At 36.1% G+C, this 16,908-nt stretch overlaps 1 protein-coding gene across 12 annotated transcripts in view; it reads right to left on the reverse strand.

Moving 5' to 3' along the window:
• The window catches only part of LOC138703319 (ubinuclein-1-like), a 720,147-nt gene that overhangs the window by 4,443 nt on the left and 698,796 nt on the right, over positions 1–16,908 (reverse strand). For 3 of the 12 annotated variants that reach the window (XM_069831098.1, XM_069831103.1, XM_069831104.1), the window contains one exon: positions 4,084–7,037. The exons of 3 other annotated variants lie outside the window; for them this stretch is intronic. In XM_069831098.1, the coding sequence (XP_069687199.1) occupies positions 7,003–7,037 (35 nt within the window). In that variant the 3' untranslated portion in view covers positions 4,084–7,002. Of the gene's footprint in view, positions 1–3,820; positions 4,021–4,080; positions 7,038–16,908 lie in introns of those variants that run through there. 6 more of the 12 variants (XR_011333096.1, XM_069831105.1, XM_069831101.1 and 3 more) reach the window with 6 other exon arrangements.

A 16,908-nucleotide genomic window follows, 5' to 3' on the forward strand; every position in this document is an offset into this window, starting at 1 on the left:
TTGCTGCTGTGTCCTTTCCAAAGTGAATGGAAACAGCACTATCTATTTATAGAACATATTAGTACTGCTAAATGTTTAGTGTGCAACACACTATTGAATCAAGTAAAAAAAGCATAATATTCAATACCACTACACTTTATGTCACGCATATGACTTCGATAAATACGAAGGTATAGAACATGTTATGATAATGGAAGAGTTAAAAAAACAGATTGATGATGGAAGAAGAATTTGTATTATGTGCAAGTGTTGTTTGGGCGAGTTACAAAACTGCATTGTGCATTGACAGAAACATCCTATCATTCACCAAAGGAGAGATTATTAACAGTTCTTTAATTGATACAGCTGAGGAATTAAACCCAGAATACGTGGAAGACCACCAGTCAGGAAGTTCAGCCCCATCTACCATAGCGCGGCATGTGCAAGAACTTGCACGCAATATTGAATCACAACTTCGTGATTTGATACAAAGTTTCGTTGCTTTCTCATTAGCTATTGCTGATAGTACTGATATCAGAGACACTGCTCAACTTCCAATCTTTATTAGGGCGTGAATAATAATCTGCAAGTGAAGGAGGAACTTTTAGATATTTTGCCTATGAAGCACACTACTACAGGTGAGGACATATTTTCTTGTGTTGTGGACATAGTGGAAAAATTCAATCTTACGTGGCAGAAAATGGTTTCATTGGCTACAGATAGGACCCCATCAAAACTTAGCAGTAAGACTGGAGTTGTGGATCATGTACAACGTGTGCAGAAAGCAGTGTGCCAGTACAATGTGTACTGTACCAAGAAAATCTATGCAGGCCTACTAAAAACATTAATCTTAGTAATGTAAGTAGTTAAGTCGAGGCCAGAAGCTTCAACACTTTTTCAACCTCAGAAATGAAATTTCTATGTTTATGGATGCCCTTGGAAAATTGATGACAAAACTTCAAAGTGAACTGTGGATCAGAAACTTAGCTTTCCTCACAGATCGAACAAGACACTTCAATGATCTCAATACTGCTCATCAGGGTAGAGAATGTAATATAGTTCAGTTCATAACAGTATTTAAGGCAAAGTTAATCACTGTAGGAACATCAGCTAAGAAACAGGGCCAGAAGTCATTTTACAAGTATAACTTTAGTGATGCAGTCAATAAAACCTTCGATTTGAATGAATGGGTAAGAGCATTAAATCAGTTGTGTAAGGAGTTGCAAAAGTGGAACCAGAATTCAGGCTATTCGCAATACCATTCTCAGTAGATGTTTATAACAATGTACCTGAACTACAGCTAGAGTTGATCAATCTACAAAATGACATTGAACTGAATGATATGTTCCAACACAGAAAATGCCTGATTTTTATTTGTTTCTCATGAGAAATATTTTCCAAACTGCACAATCATGCTGCATGTATTTTATGCATGTTTGGTACCAGATATTTATGTGAGAAGTTATTTTCCACAATCAAATTTGTCAAGTCTAATCACAGAAATAAACTAAGTGACGAAAATCTTAAATCATAGCTAAACTGTGCCAAAAAGAAACACAAACACAGAAGAGTTGCTAAAGAAAAGAAGCGACTGCAAAACTCTCGACAAAAAGAAAAGAATGATGACTAAAATTATGGGACATTTTTAAATATGACTATTTCATTGACACATTTAATTCTCTGTTTCATGTTCAACATTGAACAATGATAAATATGTTTATTCATAATTATTATGTTAAATAACATTATATATGGCCAATACGAATTCTGATTTTATTATTTTAAGTTATTTTATGACTTCAAAGAGAAAAAAAGAGCAAACATAATTATTGGTGAATAATCTTTGTTAATTTCATTTTATTTTTCGTTAAAAAGTATACAAAAAGTATACATAAAGTATACAAATCATATTAAATACAGTTGAACTAGAGTCAACACTGTATTGCTCCACTGTTTTCCCATTACGTTCTAACACCCATGAAATAATATATATGCCATACAGCGCAGCTCTACAAAGACTGCCTTACGCTTGGCTAGACATCAGGGCAGCAGGCAGTCTCTACGTGCATGAGAGAGCAATGAGATGACAACCTACAGCGTACATAAAATATAAGTTATTGGAAGTCCTAATATTATGGGAAATGTTCTTACAGTAGACATCACTGAGTGGCCATGGAGTGCACAATGACACAAACACTTAACTGCAACCACAGCAGTATGATGCAGTGACTTCATCCTAGCCAGACCCACCATACGATTACTATCCACCCACCCACCCCTGCTCCACTCAACCTGGTTTATTACAACTATCAATTAATTAATTATATTTTAGTCATAAGCGGAATTGTAATTCTACTAGATAACTCCTATAATGTCATCAGTGGCCAAAGTAGGGATGTCCTCTATTGTCACTTTCAAGCAAAAAGTCTTTTAATTTTGCAGACACATTCATTGTGGATATTTTCTTTACAATTTTGTCATTTTTTCTATTTAATATTACATTACTGTTGCTTTAGAAAAATGTACATAAATATAAAAGCATTTATTTGTAAATTAAGCTGTAGAATGACCATCATATTCTATATGAAGAAATCGTCCATGCTTTTCAGCAAACAAAAGGTCTTCAAACAAAGATATTGTGTTTCTATGGTGAAGGTTCTCTTAATATCCTACTTAATGCTTAATAAATTTAATGACAGTAACTTGCAATATGTGCTGACAATGCTACAATAAATTTTGAAAAGAAAAAAAAAAAAGTATATTTACGATTTCAAAAGAACAAGTAAATCAAGTGGATTTGTAACTTTTGGTATGTAAATAATGCTGCCAAATGAGCTGTAAATTGTTTGCAATATAATACTGAGTTATAGCAATCAAATCTTGCAATGAATTTAACAATTCTGCCAAGAAAAATGTTCATTTGAAAGGGTTGTTTGATAAGTTTTTGATTTACTGTACTTACATTCTTCCAATATTGTTCGCGGTAGTGTCTTTATGACACCTATTACAGTTCTCAGCTCATTATTTTGTAATGTTTCTAACCTTTTGGTAAGCTGGTTTTCAGGCAGAATTCAGTGCCTCAGTCCCATAAGTAATAAATGACTTAGTTCACCACTGTGGAGTAATGGTTAGCATTTCTGTGAAAACGAGTGGTCCAGGTTCGAGGTTTTCCCTCAATCAATTGAAGCAGAATTGCTGGGTAACTTTTGGCATTGGACCTTGTATTCATTTTGTCATCTTTTCTTCATATGTCACTGTCATCATTAGCTCAGGTTAAGTTTACAGTGCAACGTGCTGTATTCGTACAAGAGTGCAGCTATTCAGTGACAAATATCATTCACAGAACAGGAGTGGTGAGTACAATAAACCTCAGGCTGCAGTGCAAGCCTTCAAGCCCCGCCTCCAAGAAAGAAAAAAAAAAGTGTAGACCTCTCAATTTTACGTTTTGACAGTTTTACAAAATCATTTTGACTCACATGTTACCTTGTAGTAACTGTCTATGAGCTACATATACAACTGACTGGATTCAACAATAAACTCAATATGCAAAACTAATATGACAATGTAACGAATTCCATAAAGACTTCAATGAGAAGACAAGTGTATGGCAGTGACTGAAACCCTTGTCGAGGCCTGATTTACAGTAATTAAAGTACCTCCCATACAGAATGTTTATTATTCATGATATTAATTATTGTTATATTATTAATACCGGTATCATTATTATTATTATTGGGCCTATTATTAATGACAAATAATAATGTCACTCATCAAATAAATTGCTATGCTGTGAGTTTGTTTCAGTGACTAAATGTGATGAAGAAATACATAATATGCTCACCTGAAGAAATAGGTGTTGAACTTGCACTGGAAATATTTTTTTCAGGTCGCTGAAGCCCTCACTAGACACACTGTTCTTCCTCCCTCTCCCCACAACAAGCACAGCCAATAGAAAAGTTTATTTCGCACCACATTAACACACAGCCATTTATGTTGTCCATACCAGAATGCAATGGAAGCTCGTGTTTTAAGATTATCTTTCTGAAAAATTGTGAGTGATGGCATAGGTATCTCTTTATTTAAAACTTCCCTTCTTTCAATACTATTTCATCTTGAAAAAGGATATTCTTATAATGAATTAATTATATCATTATTTCTCGTATCTGCTTCAATTTCCATTTTCCCTAAACATATAACAACCAGGTTCAGACATAGAGACTCAGGGCCCCTAGGCAGTTAAAAGAGTCGGGCCCCCTTTTTGGTAATTAGCAAAAAAAAAAAAAAACCGTTACTTTTATTTATAATTTATTTAATGTATAAGCAGACCTAGAAATGACATATATAAGTACCAACTATACTTTTTACACATAATTTTTACATTTATAATTACAAGATCACAGTGTTCTAGAGCATTCGACCCTTTTCCAAGGTTTTCCAGGACTTTGGAGAACTATCTATACATATATAATATCGAAATACTTAGAACCTTCGAGAATATTACTGTACTGCTGTACTACCATTCACTAATCATTTCCAGAACATTCTATAATACGGGATTATTCCATAAGATCTTAAGACACTATACACCAGAAAATGTTAATGAAGTGAGATGCGATGCAAAACAAACACAAACACAATACTGCCATCTGAGCTGTCAAAAAATTAACTGTGGTCAATTATTTTCTATTTTGTTAGGGAAAATTTACATTTTTTCCATGTCCCACCTGTGTCCTCAATGTATACCATTTCGTCCCATATATAAATACCTAGTGTATCAACAAATACTATTATTATTATTTTCCCTGGCGGGGGGGCCCCTCCGAGGTTGGTGCCCTAGGCAGAAGTTCGCCACTGATATAACAATACTAGACCACATTCACTACTGTACTATGAAGCACAATAGTACAACAACCTGACAGAAGTCATAAATTGAGACATAAGGGGAGAGAATACTGTGGCCTCATGTCTGCTAGACAGCGAGAATTCTTATGTTATTTATGGCTTATTTAGAAAGACGAGTTACTGCTGCTATTCTCACCCCATCCCACCCTTGAGACCAGTTGATGGATGGAAGAAGTGAAAGGTGACTTGGCCACGAGGCCAGAGCAAGAACTGTGCCTCAGTTACAGCTTTTCAAATACAACCTCTAAACCACGAAAACATATGAAATGCAGAAGCCAGATCCAGCATGAGCATTCAGGTCTCAGAACAAATTTTACTGTGAGACAAGTCTCAAAGTTTTTATACTCCTAAAATGCTATTATGCTTCATTCAGTTAACATTGAGTTTAAGAAAGCCAAGTGACACAGGTCTGGCCTCACTTGCCTCAGCCAATCAGATGCCACTGGTGTCTGGTATTTTCAGACTGACTGCCACACTGTCACAAACTTCATAGGCGAAACCATGCCAGCAATTGGTAGTATACAGTAGCGTGCAAATTAATCCGAACAACGTAATTACTTATGCAAAAACACTCAAACGGGATAAAAAAAGGATCTAAGACATACCTCAGTAATCTATGTGGCCTCCCTTGTTCCTAATAACAGCTCCGAGACGATTTGGCATGGATTCCAGTAATTTCCCACAAATATTCTTCATTTCTTCATTGCGAAACCATACACCAATGAGGGCAGAAATCATCTTCTCCTTTGTAGAACAATCCATTTTTTGCATTCTTCTTTTGCAAATTGACCACAAGTTTTCAATGGGGTTGATGTCGGGTGAGTTGCCTGGCCAGGGGAGTACCTGAATATTCTTCTTGTTGAAGAATTCTGTAGTTTTTCGAGACGTATGGCATGGTGCCAGGTCTTGTTGGAACACACCTCTGCCATCCGGAAATGATTTTTGCAGCTGGGGTACGGTTCTGGTTTCCAATAAGTGAATATATTTGTCAGAATTCATCATTCCCTTGATAGGTATTAATGCTCCAGGCCCTTCATGTGTAAAACAACCCCATAACATTACTTTAGGGGGGTATTTGGGTGCTTGTTGGAGATGAGCTGCTGTTACTTTTTCGGATCCTTTCCATACGTAAGAAACATAGTGGCCGTGGACCTCGAAATGAGACTCATCGGAAAAAAGTACATTCTTCCAGTCATTCACTGTCCAGTGTTGATGTAATTTTGCCCACATTAAGCGTTTTTTGCACATAACAGGGGTTAGCAGTTGCTTCTTAATAGGCTTACGAGCCCTTCATCCACCTTCCAAAAGCCTACGCCGCACTGTTGTGACGTGAATATTCGCCCCAGTGGTAGCCATTAACTCACGGGTTAAGTCGACAGCAGTTAGTCTAGGATTTAATTTACTTTTCCTGACAATTAAACGAACATCTGCAGGTGAAGTCTTCCTTTTCCGGCCACAGTTTCCTTTTTTCTGGGGTGTGATGGATCCAGTCTCCCTGTATCTTTTTATGATCGAATTAACAGTAGCCAAACCGATGTAACACTCTGCAGCAATTTGCCTCTGTGTCACAGAAGAATGCTCTGCTAATGTTATAATTTTAGACCGTTTTCGTGGAGTTGTATCCATTTGTGAAGACGACAGAATGTACACAGGATTGCAGTATTAAGTCTTCAACACAACTGAAATGCTTATACAGTAAGTACAAAACGACAGGCAAAATGTCACATATTATAAAAAAAAATAATGACAGACCTTCAACAATGGAATTACACGTACTACAGATGTCAATTAAAGCGGTATGAGTAGCTGTGAGCCAACAATGACAGAAAATGTAAAAATATGTCGTGTTCGGATTAATTTGCACGCTACTGTAGAAAGACGAGCAATAAAAGAGGGGTGAACAAGAATATGGTTTTATTGCTACCGCCTTTCCTTGGTGTCTTATCAAATCTGAAGTAAACCTTGAGCTATCCACATTTCGACCAATATTTGTTGTTGGCTGTTATTTATTATTGAAGGTTTTCCTCTATCAACAAACACTTGTACCTTCAGAAGTGCCAAATGGTAGTTGGTCAAGTGTGTCGTGAGTTAACTCCGTGTTAACATATTTTTCGGAAACATTTATTTTAAGAATATACTGGGATAGTGGCTCAACTCTGAAAAGAAAAGCAAACAAAACAAGCCATGGTAATCCTAATTGTGATGTACATGTGCTGCAGCACCAAGTAAAGCTGATATTCTTAAAGGCAAACAAACAAGCAGTTCAAAGAAAAAATAGGGTAAAAAATATGAGTTCATATTTGGAATTTGGGTTTATTTGGTGTGACAATGAAAGATAACAGAAGTATTGTGTGTTATGAAGTGTTGTTGAACAAGTGCATGAAACCTGCTAAATTCCAATGACATTTAGAAACTAAACAATGTGCTGTGAAAAATAAGTCAATGGATTTTTTCAGTGACACTTAAGAGACATTAAATCATGGGAATGACATAATCTTGGTCGTGGGTTTGATTAATAGCAAGGTACTGGAAGCATCGTATCTGTTAAGTTTGTGCATAATAGTGAAAACTGGTAAACTTCATACTATCAGAAAAAATGTACTACTTCCAGCTATAAATGATGATGTAAAAAGCTATAAAAACCATGTTTGCCAACAAGTTATTAGAAGATGTTGATTTGATTCCTCTTTCAAATGACACTGTTGGTCACACAATTAATGATATAGTGGGTAACGTAGAATCTCAGTTAATTGAGAGAGTTTTTTTTCATTATCCAATTTAATAAACCCTATTTCACCCTGAGGTATATTAGGGTTATAGTTGGCATCAAAATATATTTTATAAGCAATAGACAATAATAAAATTATAATACAAAATTGTGGTCAGGTTACAATTCACATGAATTATGTACAAGAATGCACCTTAATGGAAGAATGGATCGTTTCATAAAGCCTCAAGGCATGTCTCTATATTTATATCTAATGGTTATAGGTAGAAATATTACATATATATATATATATATATATATATATATATATATATATATATACCTCGGTCCAGGATGGTTAGGGGGCCTCGGCTGTAACTAAGCATACTTGGACAGATCTTGGTGGACGCGTTCTTGTCACGGGGGTGGACACTATCTTTAGTGACTAAGTTCCACCAAGGGCCGAGCATTGGCGGCATAACCATAGACTTTGGTTATTTGGGACGAATTGCCCTAATCCATCCTCAAACCATCTAGAGAGGCAGGTCAGGAGGCTAAAGATGGCAACCCTATCACCTGACTCTGGTGCAATAGGCTAATCACCTATTCACCTTAAAATAGCTGATTTTTGAAACTCTCAATAGCAAAAGCCGGACGGACCCTATGATGACGACCCTGAATCTCAAAACAAGGACTAAGATTGGTTGTTGGAATGTAAACACTATGAGAGAACCATCCCGGCTCGCACAGATAAAGGAAATGAAAGAGTATAAACTAGATATTCTTGGATTAAGTGAAACAAGGTGGAACGGAAAGGGGGAACATGTAACTGCACAAGGCGACCTCTTAATCTATTCTGGAAGAAATTTACAAGAAAAACATGAAAGAGGCGTAGGAATACTATTGAGCAAAAATACGAGAAAAAGTCTTATTGAATGGAAACCTATCTCAGATAGAATAATTACTGCAAGATTTACCACAAAACTAAGAAAACTGACCTTGATTCAATGTTATGCTCCAATGGAAGTGTCTGCGGTTGAAGATAAAGATGTGTTTTATGAACAACTATCAGCCACTATGATGAATGTCAAGAAATCTGACATTGCAATTATTATGGGTGACCTGAACGCCAAAGTAGGATCAAGTAACTCAAATGTAGAACATGTTATGGGCAAACACGGTCTTGGAGTAATGGACGATAATGGAGAAAGGTTCATCGAATTCTGCTCAAATCAAAATCTAATAATAGGAGGAACATGGTTCCCGCACAAGAATATCCACAAGGGGACATGGGTGTCACCAGACCAGAGAACCCTAAACCAAATCGATCATACTGCTATAAGCAAAAAATGGAAAAGCTCTTTGCAAGATGTACGAGTGTATAGAGGTGCGGATGTTGCGTTGGATCACCTATTGGTAATTGCGCAAGTAAAATTAAAGATTACAACAAATTATGTCCCAGGTACACAAAATAGCAGAAGAAAATATAAAACTGACCTTTTGAAAGACAAAAGGATAAATCAAAGTTTCGAGGACAAACTGCAAACTCTGCAGGAGGAAATAGAAGAAAATCAAAAGCCACCTGACTCGAACAATTGGAATAAGGTGCAGAACTTTCTAATAAATGCCTGCGAAGATATTTTAGGGAGAAATAAAGTCGAAAGGAAGGAATGGATCACAGACGACACCTGGAATAAAATAAAAGAACGCAAAGATATTAAAAACAAACTGAACAATGTGAATAAAGCGAACTCCATATCTGATTTAAGACAACAATATCAAGCAAAAAACAAAGAAGTGAAGAAAGCAGCCAGAAGGGATAAAAGAATCTGGCTAGATACTCTCGCGGAAAATGCGCAAAAAGCAGCAGACACAAACAATTCTCAGGAATTATACAGGATAACAAAAAAGCTGGCACACAAAAGCCTCAATCAGGATGGACACCAAATCAAAAATAAGGATGGACTAATCCTTACATCTGAGGTCTCTCAATTGGCAAGATGGACTGAATATTTCAGTGAGACATTAACCGACCCCACTGAGTCTCCACCCAATACTAATGTACCAGAGGAACAGCCAAACGAACTTAGAATTAATTCTAAGGAACCTACCATATTTGAAATAAAGAATGCTATCTCCAAACTAAAAAATGGTAAGTCAGCTGGACCTGATAATCTTCTGCCAGAGATATTTAAGGCCTATCCAAATAAGATAGCAAAAATAATTCTTCCATTAATTCAAAAAGCTAGGGAGGAGGAAAGTTTCCCCACTGAATGGAAAGGAGGATTAATCATCAAAATTCCTAAAAAAGGTGATCTGAGCAACTGTAGTAACTGGCGCAGGATTACACTATTGAATACAATTAATAAACTAATAGCAATAATAATATATCAGCGTATCCATGACATATTAGATCCAACAATTCGAAAGGAGCAGGCAGGATTTAGGTCTCACTGCGCATGTGTCGATCAAATCAACACACTGAGAATTATCATTGAGCAGTCACTAGAATTCCACTCACCTTTGTACCTGGTGTTTATTGACTTTGTAAGAGTGTTTGATACTCTGAATCACACAGCCATCTGGCAGACTCTATACGAAAGAAGAGTTCCTATCAAACTTATAAACATCATTAAAGAATTATATCGGAATGCCAGCTGCAGAGTAATTCATAAGAATAACATTGGAGAAGTCATTCATGTCGGCAAGGCTGCGTGTTATCACCGCTCCTCTTTAACCTGGTCTTAGATGCAACTCTAAGAAGAGTGAATGTTTCCCCTAGAGGAATCCGTTGGGGGCTCTCTGGTAGACTAGAAGATCTAGACTATGCGGATGATATCTGTCTCTTAGCTCATTCCTTTAAAGATATGAAAGCCAAACTGCAACAATTGGAAAAGGAAGCACAGAAGGTGGGTCTTCAAATCAATATTAATGAAACCAAAGAATTGCGCATAGGTACCAATCAACCTACTCTTCTAACTCTAAGCAGTGGCGTAATTGAAAATGTGAAGGAATTCTCATATCTAGGCAGTATAGTCTCCCAGAATGGTGGTACAGATAGTGATGTGAGAGTAAGAATAAAGAAGGCAAGATATGCCTTTGGGCTGCTAGAGCCTATATGGAAGAGTGCTGCCTATACAATAAATACTAAACTGAGAATTTTTAACACAAATGTAAAATCCGTGCTTTTATATGGCTGTGAAACCTGGAAAATAACTAAAACTATTATCAATCAACTACAAGTTTTTATTAATAGATGTTTGAGAAACATATTAAAAATATTCTGGCTGGTCCAGATATCCAACGAGAACCTATGGTTAAAAACTAAACAAAAACCAGTTGAATTTGAAATTCGGCATAGGAAGTGGGGATGGCTTGGACATACACTTCGCCGACCTCCAGATGACCCTGCCAGGAAGGCATTGGATTGGAATCCGCAGGGCAGCAGAGGAATTGGCAGACCCAAGATAACATGGAAACGAACTGTTCTCACAGAAGCAAAAACGATGGGGAAGACATGGAGTGAGATTAAGGCGTTGGCCAGGAATAGAGTCAGATGGAGAAGCTTTCTGAGAGCCCTATGTTCCACCTAGGAATGATGGGAATATTGATTGATATATATATATATATATATATATATATATATATATAGCTATTAAACATGTTATTTTAGAAGCAATAAATAGCTATACTAAGAGATGGCTTAAAATTTACGAATTAAATACATTATTTAGTAACAACAATTGGCAATAATCAGGTATTACAAGAAATGGCTCAAAATTAGAAATAAAATGCCTAATTAAAATAAAAATTAAAACCAATAGTACAATATTATAGTATGCGAAATTGAAGACTTACAGTTTCATTATAGTTGATTAGAAATAATACGATTTTTTTTTCCCCGGGATAATTTAACATTTTACAGTTTCACAAATATTCTATTCAAGAAGGACATGAAATACTTATATGATTTAGAGTTGGTAAGTATAGTGGTTAACGGTTTGGTAAATGTATAATTTAAAGTGTTCAGTAACAACTCAAGCTCGTATCTTTCACGGCAAAAGACTGGACAATCATATAATACATGTTTGACATCTTGAGATTCCTCCCCACAAATGCAAGTTGCATCGTCTTTAATATGGAATCTATTTAAGTATACCCCGAATTTTCCATGCCCAGGCAAAAACTGTGTCAGTACGAAATTTGGCGTTATTACTTTACATTTATTACGATCATAATTGAGAGAGTTAAGAAGAGCCCTTATGCCATACAAATAGACGAGACTATTGATGTTATGAATGATGAATGTACTATGTGAGATACATGCATGGTAACAACATTCACGAAGATATTCTGTTTCGTAAAACTACATTCAACTGAACAATTGGAGAAGAAATATATTACACATTCAGTAACTACATAAGAAACAATGAGATCGAGCAGGGAAAATGTGTGGGCTTGCACCCTTACAAACAGACATAGTGAAGATGTTTCGAAAGTCAAGGAAATAGCTCACAATGTGAAGTGGGTACATTGTTTCATACATAAGGAAGCATTGGTCTTCAAAGGAATGCCACTAAGAATTTAAAACTGTGCCAGACAATGCTGTAAAGTTAGTTCATTTTATTAAAGATTGACTGTATAACAGGTTATTTTCAGTATTCTGTGATGAAATGGGTGGTGAATATATACAACTTTTGCTTCTTTCTGAAATTCGCTGGTTTTCCAGGGGCAAAGTACTAACACGGTTATTTCAATTAAGGCACAAAGTCTTATAGTTTATAAATGAACACAATCCTGATTTTGTATCACTCCTTGTTGACGAAGTATGGTTATCAATACTATCATATTTTTCAAATATTTATTCTAAATTAAATGAATTAAATCTATCTTGAATCTTGCATACACTACTTTTAACACTTAAATATAAATAATTTCTTGATTGGCAAATTTATTCATGTTAAATTACATAAGCAACTGTGGCTTACAGCTGTTTTGGTGCTTCTTCACACCATCCTCAGAGCCTATTAGATCTCGGCATCATCTCGAACTTCGCTGCCTGTTGTGGGGGTGTGTTTGCATGTTGAAAAATGGAGTCAAATAGTGTGTGTGTTCTGAAATTGATCTGTGTGTTGAGAATTTGATCAGGGTGTGTTTTAGTGTGTGTGTATATTTCATATTGTTCTAGTGTGTTGAGTTTTTGGTTTTTGGGTTGTATGCGTAGGATTTCCATGTCTGTATTTATGTTATTGTATGTATGGTTAGCATTAGTTATGTATTCGGCGTATGTGGATGTACTGTGTCGTCTGGTTATTGCACATATGAAAACAAAAGCACACATAAGATCGGATCTTCATTCAGAAAGCAGAAATACAACATAGCATACAGAACAGCAAACATACTACAAAGACATCTCAACACACAAACAATACAAACAAATAAATATAACCACACAGGCGTATACAAACTCACATATAATAGTTGCGACAAGTTTTACATTGGACAGAGACGCAGATCATTCCAAACACGCTACAAAGAACACATTAAAGCAATAACCAGAGGACACAATACATCCACATATGCCGAACACACAACTAATGCTAACCATACATACAATAACATAAATACAGACATGGAAATCCTACACATACAACCCAAAAACCAAAAACTCAACACACTAGAAAAATATGAAATATACACACACACTAAAACACACCCTGATCAAATTCTCAACACACAGATCAATTTCAGAACACACACACTATTTGACTCCATTTTTCAACATGCAAACACGCCCCCACAACAGGCAGCGAAGTTCGAGATGATGCCGAGATCTAGTAGGCTCTGAGGATGGTGTGAAGAAGCACCAAAACAGCTGTAAGCCACAGTTGCTTATGTAATTTAACACGAGTAAGTTTGCCAATCAACCAATCATTTAGAACTAAATCTCTTCCTTCTGGGGAATTCTTTAATTGTTACACTGTTAACTGTTAACAGTCATTTTGCACCAGACATAAAACTAACAAATTCGTACTAACTTTGATCTCCTGAATTAAAAAATAACAAGCAAAATGTTCCATCAGTTCGGGTTTTCGAGATGCACAATATAATTAATTTTCTATGCATTTTATTTAAAAAAAAAATCACTAATTTGTGTGTAACTATTTTTATTTTACAAATGTGACGACCCATTATGTGAAAACAATATTAGTATAAGTTGGCTACCATGTTAGACACACTTATAGAAATGGAAATTATTTTATTGCCCATTTACTAGTCTATCTGGAGGGGGTGAAACAGGTTTGCCGTATGAATTTGCTTGAGTTTAGCTGATTTTACTGGAGATGTATATTTCTTTCTCTGTGAGCTTTAATGAAATTACTATAGTTTTCATTTTGCAATAGAGCACCCTGTCAAAACCACTTCTAGAAGTGGAAATCGTTTTATTGCCCTTTTCGGTTCCATTTGGAGAGGGAGAAGCAGGTTGGCCATATGAAATTGCTTCAGTTTACCAGGAGATTTCCGTGGTGTTAGTATTATGTGTAAGACATGTATTTCTTTAAAGTGTGCTTTAACTCTTTCCACCTGACAGGCAAGTTAGGCGGGCCCCACCAAACTTTTATTTCATTATAACTCGCTTGTCGGGGCTCACACTGCAATATTTCTTATAACGGCAGCTTATGCTATCTCTCGGGAACGAGTGGAACTATGTCAATATTATTTTCCGTTTTCTTCGTCAAGTTTTTCAGGTTTTTATTTGACTGTGCATGCTGATGCTGTGTGTATGTCAACAAGCTGATGGCGAACCTGGCAAACAACAAGAGGGCTACATTAGATATTATTATTGACAATAGTGAGAATGATACGGTCCTATTGAGGTAAGAGAGTTTTTATGCTATTTTTCACTCGCAAACTGATCAAAGAATTTACGAAAAATAACAATGAATATGCTAAGGAGCAAATACAGAAAAACACATCACTGAGGGAAAGATCTGTTTGGAGAGACTGGGTGGATGTTACAGACAAAGAAGTATGGACTTTTTAGGTGTCATTGAATGGGCATGAACCCAAAACCCAACAGTCAGGATTATTTCACTGAAGACTGGATTCAGAATTGTTCATTTTATAAAGACGTGTTTAGCAGAGAGAGATTTTTTTTTTCAAATTTTTTGGATGTTTCATGGTGGACCAATAACCAGGAGGCCTGCTACTACTGTAAATACAAAGGGTTCAATAATGAAGGATAACAAGTGTTAACGTGAACTTAAAACAATGGATGCAGAACATTTGTATTGATGAGAGTACAACTGGATTCAAAGGGAGCGTTTCTTTCAAATGTTTCAATCCAATGAAACGCATAAAGTGGGGCATGAGAGTCTACATATTGGCTGACAGTGTCACATTTTACATAGTGGGTATTCAACCTTATTTTGGCTCACAGACTACAGAGGGATTAGCTAGATCCCAAAAGCCATTTACGTCTAGAATAGTTTTGTATTTGTGTGACCAACTGGTAAATGCTACTGCAAATGATAGAGGTTACCCTCTCTACGTTGATAGATTTTATACAGAATGTGATCTTGCAGTAGAGTTATTGAATATGGGGTACTATTCAGCTAAATAGGAAATGTTTGCCTGATGCCCTTTCTAAGAATAAACTGAAACTAAAGAAACAAGAAATAGCAGCATACAGGAAGGACGATAAAATGCTTGCTCTCGCTTGGAAAGACAAGCGAAATGTGGTGATGCTGAGTATATGGCATAACAATGGTACCCAGCAATTGAAAAGGAAAGCAAAAAATAACATAGAACAACAGATAGAAAAGCCAACAATCATATGTGACTACAACAATCACATATGAGGGGCCGATGTATCTGACCAGAACATATCATCCTACAGTTTCATCCAAAAGTAAAAAAAGTGGTGGTGTAAGATGTTCTTCTGGTTGCTGGAGGTGGTGAACAACTTCATACTGTACAACTTGAATGCTGTAGCAAGTCAGAGACCCAAGTTGACCCACATAAAATACAAGCTGCAACTCATCAAATCCTTGGTTGGTGATGTCTGAAACAGAGAGGGGAGGAAAAGAGGAAGAGCAGCCATGTCTGACGAAGAAGAAAGACTGAATAGGAAACCACGCTTCATATATGCAAATGAGAAGAGTAACAGCAAGGACTGTGCTGTATGTAGTAACAGAAAGATAAAAGATGGAAGAAGAGAAACTGTCTTCTACTGCAAGACTTGCACATGAAAACCAGGACTGCATCTGGGTGAATATTTCGAAAAGTACCACACCATCAAGAAGTATAAATAATCAGAACAATTCCTGGACAGAAAACTGTGAAAAATGTGAAAGTGTCTTTTGTTTGTTTTTATTTGTAGTATGATTTTTATTTCTGTAACCGCATTTAAAAAGGGTTGTATTATGTTAGACTTTGCACATAAATAAATACAAGTGTATAAGAAGGAAAAGCTAAAAATAACTTTAATGGAAAAGGTTAATGATAATATTCAAAGTACAAATGATTTATATGTGCGGATTTGAAGGTTGCAGCATTGCATCTTGGAATGCAAATAGGCTACACAAAATTTTGCTGCTTTTTGTGCAAATGGGACAGTCACATTCGAGATTAGCATTATAAAATAAAAGTATGGCCAACACAATAATTGTTACGAGCAGGTGTCACGGGCACTATGCTGTGTGTACATAGCTATTACAAGTTTTAGACCTTGTGTACATGATAATAAATTGAATGTAGTTTAAACAATGAAACTGTAAAGATACCAGCAAGCAGGTATAGACTCCCTGGAAATGATCACATGTTAATTATTGCGACCCTTCAGTCGAGCTCTAGTCAGCTGTATGTGACTAAGGCCCAGTTGCAGAAACACTGATCAAAATATGATTGGCGATCGAGGAGGGTTTGATTGGCCATCAGTTCTATTTCTGTTGCAGAAAGAACAATCAGTATTTGATCGGAGATCAGTCTTCCGTCAGATTTGATCAACAGATTTTCGCTGGTTAAGTGACTGATCACTGATCAAGTATATGTTGTTCTGTTCATTGTGCGTACTGTAATTTATATAACAATTAGTTACAGCGTAATAATATTGTTTTCGACGTAGTAATGGATTCTTCTGATGAAGAAATTTTCGAACAATATGAAGAAATATTATTAAGAAGACGGCATTTCCGCGACAGACATGAATTGTTTTTTATGTATAATGAGAGAGAATTTGAACAGAGATTTAGGTTAAGTAAGGATTCGTGTGTTTTTTTACTTTCGAAAATTGAAGCAAATATATGCAGACAGACAAA

The sequence above is a fragment of the Periplaneta americana genome, chromosome 7, assembly GCF_040183065.1.
Source record: "Periplaneta americana isolate PAMFEO1 chromosome 7, P.americana_PAMFEO1_priV1, whole genome shotgun sequence".
NCBI lineage: Eukaryota > Metazoa > Arthropoda > Insecta > Blattodea > Blattidae > Periplaneta > Periplaneta americana.